General features: G+C 28.9%; 1 protein-coding gene across 1 annotated transcript; it reads right to left on the minus strand.

Moving 5' to 3' along the window:
* Nucleotides 1-2,646: 2,646 nt before the first annotated feature.
* On the minus strand, nucleotides 2,647-6,195 carry LOC136088378 (zinc finger MYM-type protein 1-like). Its single transcript, XM_065812083.1, has 5 exons — nucleotides 6,190-6,195; nucleotides 5,871-6,069; nucleotides 4,787-4,913; nucleotides 4,420-4,560; nucleotides 2,647-4,231 (listed from the first exon to the last, which is right to left on the minus strand). Exons 1-5 carry the CDS (start codon nucleotides 6,193-6,195, stop codon nucleotides 2,647-2,649), a joined length of 2,058 nt encoding a protein of 685 aa, XP_065668155.1.
* Between the last annotated feature and the right edge of the window lie 2,311 nt (nucleotides 6,196-8,506).

Below are 8,506 nucleotides of genomic sequence, written 5' to 3' on the forward strand. Positions count from 1 at the left end.
ATCTAAAGTGATTTACTGCTTACACTATTCTACAGCTTGTGATCCGGATAACATACCTTTATAGTCTTGTAGGAGTGCCCTCTGGAGCTGTCGTCTATACTTTCAAAACTATTTAACAAGTGCTTATCAGAGTCGTGTTTTCCAGCCTGCTGAAAAGCTGCATCTGTTATCCCCATTTTCAAAAATTCTGGGGAGCGGTATGACTCGTTCAACTACCGTCTCATTAGTCTTCTTTTTACCATAAGCAACTTATTTGAATCTTTAATTAACAAACAATTAATCTCTTATTTTGAATTTAATTATTTACTTTCAGATCATCAATATGGATTTCGGTCCTCTCTTTCTGAAGAGTCCTTTAATTATGGCTTTCATAGTTTTTACGTTGAAAAAATGAACATAGTTTTGTTTATCAATTCATTTGAAATCACAGGAAATGAAATAAGCCACTATGAAAATTATCAATATTCAAGAACACACGGAATTAAAGGTCTAGTTTGAAAACATAAAAAATGACACCTGATAAACTCATCAATAATATTTAAGTTCAAAAACCTCATCAACATACATTTTCTAATCTGATTCTGTGAAAACAACCCATTTATATTTAAATAAACATTTATTCAATATGTAAAATATAAAACATTCACAGTTGCATAGTTCTATGAATTTTTATGTTTAAAATCATTTGGTACCTCTTTTGCCGTAACGAATTTTTCTGAATAGTGTCAAATACCCGACTAGCCGACTAAATTCGTAAAAAAACAGACTATCACTTGAGGGGTGTTTCACCATTATTTTATTACCTATAATAAGGTGTAACAAGTTATTAAAAAACAATGCTAAAAAACAATCAAGAAAACCCAATAATAACAGCGTAAATTGTAAATAGTAATAATAATAATAAAAAGTAATATTTAAAAATAAAAAGTAAATAAAAATAGTTATAATCATAATTATAAGCAAGTGATTAATATGTCATTTAAACAAAATTACGAGCAAAGGAGGGACACCAAATTTTTATAAATAATAGAATAGTATAAAAACAACAAAAAAAAAACTAATACATATCACCTATATACTATTTGTTGAAAAAAACTAATACACTGAGGCATATTCGTTTAGACGCATCAATTTTTTTCTCTTTATCTTAATTTTTTTCTATGTATTGTCAACTGATATGCATGCAAGTTATTATCAAAAAAATTGTTGTGTTGTGGGCTAATAAAAATCACAAAAAAAAATTTTCTATGTGTCTTTATTAACATGAGAGTATGTTTGATATACAAAAGTACATTTTTTAATTGGAATATATCTATAGACGCAGTCATATTCTTGACATTAAAAGATGGAAATTAGTAATGCGTATGTCCTCCACTACACTGGATCACCTCAAAAATTCTGCCTTTGATTGACTCCACTAGTCGTTGAAGTGTAGTTTGATCCAACTCGGACCATGCTTCAAGGATTTTACACTTTAACTCAGTAACAGTTTTAAATTGGTGTCCGGCTGCTTTAGCGTCATAAACTCTTGATAGCATTCCCCACACGTTTTCAATTGGATTTAAGTCCAGGCTACAAGCTGGCCATTCGAGAACCGGGATGTTGTGGTCTTTAAACCATTTCATAGAATGCCTAGATGTGTGAATTGCAGCATTATCTTGCTGAAATTTGGCATTATCGTCCATGTTTTCATCCATATAAGTTATGAGAACATCATCCAACATTTCTGTATACTTTATCGAGTTCATTTTAGGTAAACCACAACACAGAGTCAATTTTCCTGAATAAGAAAATCCAACCCAAACCATTAAACTTCCTCCTCCATAATTTCGTTTTGTTTGTGGGTCATTTATTCCTCTTAGATCATGCAGGGCCGTATTTAAGATTTTGGCGCCCGTGGCAACAAAATTTTAGCGCCCCTCCACCACTTTGCTTATAATTAAATTTAAAACTATTTGGTAAGTAATACTACTAATACTAATTATAGGGATTTGTGGTGTCTGTATTTAGTATGTAAATAAAATAAAAAATAAAGAAAAAGCTAATGCAGTGGCCTGGTAAATATTATTAATATATTTAAAAATGTAAAAAATAACATAATAATATAGGTAATATACTAATAAAATATAAAATAAACATAAAATATATAACATCCTATCAAATACATTATAATATAAAAAATCATTACTTCAGTTTTTTTTTTCTTCCTTGTTTTGCCCCAAATGTTTTTATCACATCTGAGTAATTTAAGCTCTTTGTAAGAGTAGCTTCTATGTTAAGAACTGCAAGACTATTAAGTCTTTTTGAAGACATAGACATCTTAAATAATTTTTTATTCTACGGAGTGTAGAAAAAGACCTTTCGGTTGAACAGTTGGAGGCCAAATTACAAAGGAACATTCTTAAAGCTAGATCAGGAAAAATTGTAACTAATTGTTTTTCTTTTATAAATTTACTCATGTCTAATAGGGTTTTAGGAGGGTTGGTGGTTAATTTTAATACACTTTGAAAATGAACACATTCATTTTCAAAGGATTTATCTAGATCTTGTTTGTAGAAAGTTTTTAATTTTTTTACATCTTCGCGTGTTTTTGAAGGGTCTAGTTCATATATTTTTAAAATAAAGCTGTATTTAGATATTATACTGTCATAAGCAGATTTTTTTTTTGTTGAGTTCGACTGTTAAATTGTCACATATGACATAAAATGTATTAATTTTAAAATTGTTTTGGCTATCAAATGCATGACCAGGATCATTGGATTCATCAAAATGTTTTTTTCGTTTTCTTTGTTTATTTTCAAATTCCGGAATTTTATTACAATCTATAAATTTTTCTTTTGCTGCGTCTTCATAGGATTTAAACATTTCTCGTACAGATTTAACATAAGCAACTAATGAATTATATAACTCTACTACAGTACTCAAATCTATTTGAACAGACTGTAATAGTTTACTAGTTTTATTAAATGTATGAAGTACATCATTCCAAAACTCGGTCATAAATGATGTTTCTAGTCTATTAAGTTGTCGAAGTAGTCCCTCAGCTTCTGACCTTGTAAGTGGTTTTTGTAGTTTATCATGTTTTAAATCTAATAATGCTTTTTTCACGCCAGCCCAATTTGTTTTCAAACTATGGCAAGCATCATCTCGAGCAGACCAACGAGTATCTGATAAACTCTTAAGAGTGGAATTATTGTATTTTTTAAATAAGCTCCAGCGATAAGTTGAAGATGAGAAATAAACATATAGGTTTTGGATAAAGGAAAAAAAATTGTTTCCTTCTTCGCAACAATCAGCAGCACACATTCCAATGAGATTTAGCGAATAAGCGGAAATGGGAACAAAATCAGCTAAGGAAATAACATCTTTAATTCTTGCTTGGACACCGGAATATATGCCAGACATATTTTTGGCGTTATCATAAGACTGGCCCCTAAGAAAACAAACATTTAAGTCATATTTCTTCAATATCGAAAATATAGCGTCAGTTAACGACTCAGCCTTATGCCCAGCATCGTCAATGAACCCAATAAAACGTTCCGCTGGTTCTCCGTTTGGTAATACATACCTTATAATAAAAGAAAGTTGGTCAATGTGAGTTATATCTGGGGTTGAATCAATACTAATTGAAAAGTATGTTGCCGCTTTGACTTCTTTAATTATTGTTTCTAGGACTTTTTCTGACATTATACTTATGAACTGCTCATAAGTATAAAAAGATAAATATGATGTATTTCCTTTACCAGGATTCCCATATTTACTTATATGCTGAGACAAAATAGGATCATATTCTGCAACTAATTCCATTGCCATAATAAAATTACCACTATTAGCAACAGAAGATCCATACTTTTCTTCAGTTCCTCTAAATGGTAATCCATGACTAGCTAATGACTTCACTACAGAACATACTCGAGTTAGCACATTAATCCAATAATTTGTCTCTATTTTTAATTGACGAGTAATTATAGTGTCTGTTCGGCCTAAATCAGTTGCCCGTTGTTTCATTATGTATACACAAATTTTATGTCCTTCTGAGTTTTCATGTTTTATCAATTTTTCTGGGTATTTCCAATTTGAGAATCCTTTTTTAGAAAAAACAGTCTGGTTTTCAAACAAATAACAAAGGATACAATACACTGATCCATTTGTTTCTGAGTAGGATAAATAATCTCGTTGGCATGTCTCTCCATTGACTAATACAGTTTTAAACCAATCTTTATTTAAATACCTATTAAAAATCCGATGACCTCCGGATATATGTACAATGAGATACTCTTTTTTGGTTAGGTTTAATTTTAAATTTTACTAATTTTACATAGGAGATTTACACAAGTCATAAAAGATAAATGACTAACATTTTTATACAAATTGTATATATTATAAAGAAATATTTTAAAATATTGTGAAATTACTCACCCTGGAATATCACTGGAATCTGGTTTATGTAAAACATCGATATCCAGATTAATATTTCCAGTCTTATTGAATGATACTTGACTACTTGTTTTCTTGGACTCAATTTCACTAAGTGCCTCTTCATTTTCTTCATTGTTACTTCTAAAACGACAATAAAAATTTAAATTAATAAAATACTAAAACATATTCTTTTAATAGACCTCAGGCTAGTTTTTAAAACAATTAGGCACAATTAAAAATACTGGAATTTTAATTTATTTTTCATACAAGGTTGGTTCCAGTCAGCAATTATAAAATGCCAACATTATTTATAAATATGTAACTTATTATTATAAAGGAATATTTTAAAACATAGGAAATTACTTACAATGGAACATCACTGGAGCCTGCTTTATGTAAATCATTAATATTTCTAGTGTTGTTGTGTGATACTTGACTACTTGTTTTCTTAGACAATACAACAGACTCAATTTCACTTGGTGATCCTTCATTTTCTTAATTTTTTTTTAAACCAACAAAGTGTATAATGAAGTTATTGTATTAATGTAATTTTAGCTAAATTAATATTAATTATTTTTAAAATGTATTAAATGTAACTAGAGAGCTAGATTGTAAAACATAAAACTAATAACCGACAGTTGCTAAAAACACTTACCTTTTATTTCTTGTTTTAAAAAAAATCAAATATTTTTGGAAGTTTTGAAATATTATTTTCAATATGCAATTTTCTTTTTTTGTTTGCAGCTCCGCTAAGTTTTTTTTTTGATTCATTACATATCAATAATAAATATATTAATTATAACTATATAAGTATAATATATTTTACCGTGACCGCGCTCGCCGCTGTACTCATCTATGACGGAGGCCGAAATAATATTCCGCAGATTGGAAAACAAATAACAATTTACAATATTTTACAATTGTCAATTACCTAATATTTAGTATTTTGTATTATAATATTATATTTTAATATTATTATAATTAATAATTTTTCCGAAAACTTTTTATAGTCTCTGTAAAAATTTTGACGCCCCCTTGACATACTCCAGGGGGGGCTATTGCCCCTCCGAACCACCCCTTAAATACGGCCCTGAGATAATGCCAATAACAATTGTAAGAGTCCGGACCATCTAAATTGAACTTTTTTTCATCTGAAAATATTACGTTTTGCCACTCATGAATCCAATGCATATGGTTTTTAGCAAACTGTAATCTAGCAATTTTATGGTGTTTTTTTAACATTGGTTTTTGGTGTGGTTTCTTCCATTTTACGTTTGGTGTTGTACGTAGAATATGTGCAACATGTTTATTGGTGACAGACAATAACAATTTATCCTTTATTTGTGTTGCATTCAATTTATTTTTGGTTGCTTCGAAGCGAATTCGATTAATTTGCCGATTTATTAATACTTTGTTGCAGTTGGTTGCTTTTTTTACACCGTAATTGTCACCTTTTGCAATGTAGTTTCGTACAACATGGTCAGATCTTCCAATTTTTCTTCCTATTTCTTGTATAGAAAGTGCTGGTGAGATTTCTGAGCCACGATATAAATTAATTTGTATTTTTTCAGCATTTGTTAAATACTTTCCTTTAGGCAATTCGTAAAATGCAATAAAAATGATACTGGCAGAGCAAAAGATCAAATTACACTAAAATTTATCAATTTATTTGTGTAAAAGTAATTAAAAATCAATAATTACCGTTATTAACCTGATTGCGTCTATAGATATATTCCAATTAAAAAATGTGCTTTTGTATATCAAACATACTCTCATGTTAATAAAGACACATAAAAAAAATTTTTTTGTGGTTTTTATTAGCCCACAACACAATAATTATTTTGATAATAACTTGCATGCATATCAGTTGACAATACATAGAAAAAAATTAAGATAAAGAGAAAAAAATTGATGCGTCTAAACGAATATGCCTCAGTGTACAAATGGCTTCTATACTATTTGTTGTTTCTATTATCTGCTTTTACGTTTAGCGTAACGGATTTTACGGGCTTTTTCATACAAGTTCCTTTGTGCAATGTTAATAACCAAAAATACTTATTTGAATTCCAAACATTGATACATCTAAAAAGAATTATATTAATTCCTAAATTTGTCCCGAGGGAACTGTTCGTTTAGTAACCGTTTAAAAATAAGATAAGACCAGGTTCTTGAATTTCTAATTGATTAAAGATTATTAGACATCAGGAGTTTTCATTGATTTGTCTAAAGCATTTGACACCGTTAATCATTAGGTCCTTATAAAAAACTAGAACTCTATAGAATAAACAACCTAAAATTACTTTGGTTTAAAGGCTACTTGACTAACAGAAAACAATTATTATTATTTCTAGTGTAAATAAATTATTTCCATCTAAAATATTAAACCTTATATTGTTTGCAGACGATATCAATCTGTTTTATTCACACAATGATTTAGAAATTATTCTTTAAATTTTCAATAAAGAATTATCTAAAGTAAAAAAAAATATCCATAATACGTCCATAGTACGTCCAAAATGGTCCGTTCGGACGTCCAAAATGGACGTCAACAGAGGTACATTGGACGTACCAAATGAAACAAATTTCGTCCGTCTAATTCGAACCTCTAAAGTACGTCCAAGGACGTCCAAAACAGTTCGTTCGGAGGTCCACAATAGACGCTATTTGACGTCTATTGTGGATCTCCGCTATCCAACGGATATCTAAAATTTTTTCGTTTATTTAACGTTTAATTTTATTCAGCTTATTCTCATACCAACTCCATTTCTAACATCTATAAGAAATTGAGTCTTGATTTAAGAAATGATTTTTTTCCCACAAGGCCTAAATTTAATTTACACGTATTTGGCAATTCAACACGTGTGGTGTAAGAATAATAATATTATTACACAATATTATCTTATAAGTTAAAAAATTAAATCCCAGAATTCAAACAAATCATTACAAAAAAATAAAAAGAATAACATTTTGACGATATTAATATATAAATACAATCTCGCGAAAACATTATTTTTTGGCTCGCGTTAATACGTCGTCAATTGCACACTCGATTTTACTTTATTTTAAATCCAATTTTGCCACGAAAAATATTATCTAAAGAAAAAATATTTATCACAAAATTGTCTGTCAATCGTTGCGCATGTTTTAAAAAAAAAAAAAAAATTAAATTCAAAAGCAATGTACAGAAGCTTTGCTTTTGAATTTGATTTCCAAAAACTCAACAAACTTAAAGATATATATATATATATATAGTCTTATCAATTAACAAAATCTTAGAATAATTTTATTATTCTAACGCCACACTTGTTGAATTCCCAAATACGTGTAAATTAAATTTAGGCCTTGTGGAAAAAAAAATCATTTCACAATAAAAATTTGTATTAAAATACTTGTTATTTGTTTTGGAAAGTCATACATAAAAAAAACTAAACTAACATAAAAAATGACCTCAAATATATTTGTAAATAATGAATAGGAGAAAATTAGCAATGTACTACTGTTTCACATTCTGCTATTTACTGTTAACAAAAAATATTCCAGTCTTATATAACATGCGATAGCTACATACTCGCATTCAATGTTCATCTTTTACGCATTTATAATAAGGAGTGCTTGTAAATTTATCTTTTCCTTTTCTTCTATTCTCGCTAAATAATACCTTTATTCCACTTTTAGCTTTTAATTGAACACTCAAACACCAACCCTGACAAACAACGGTACTTTAAGCACGGTACTTTAAGGGACGTTTTGGGTATCTAGGATTTTCTTGTTTAAAAAGCAATCGCGTCAGAACACCACAACTATTACTATTATCAATACAACTATTATTATTTTTAGCAATAATAAAAATTGGAATATAAATTTTTATTATCAAAGTGAGTGAACAAGGTTAGGGTTAGGCAAATCGACTTAGAAAAATCGAATAGTCGATTTAATCAACAATGGAGTTCCTACTTCCGACTAAAAATCGAATTAATCCAGTAAAATTATTATAACTTTTATATCTTTTCATTCAAATTAACTTTTCAATTTTTAATTTTTGTTTGTTCATTTAATAACGATAGTATGTACTATTATAACTTTTGCC

The sequence above is a fragment of the Hydra vulgaris genome, chromosome 12 (genome assembly GCF_038396675.1).
Source record: "Hydra vulgaris chromosome 12, alternate assembly HydraT2T_AEP".
NCBI classification, from domain to species: Eukaryota; Metazoa; Cnidaria; class Hydrozoa; order Anthoathecata; family Hydridae; genus Hydra; species Hydra vulgaris.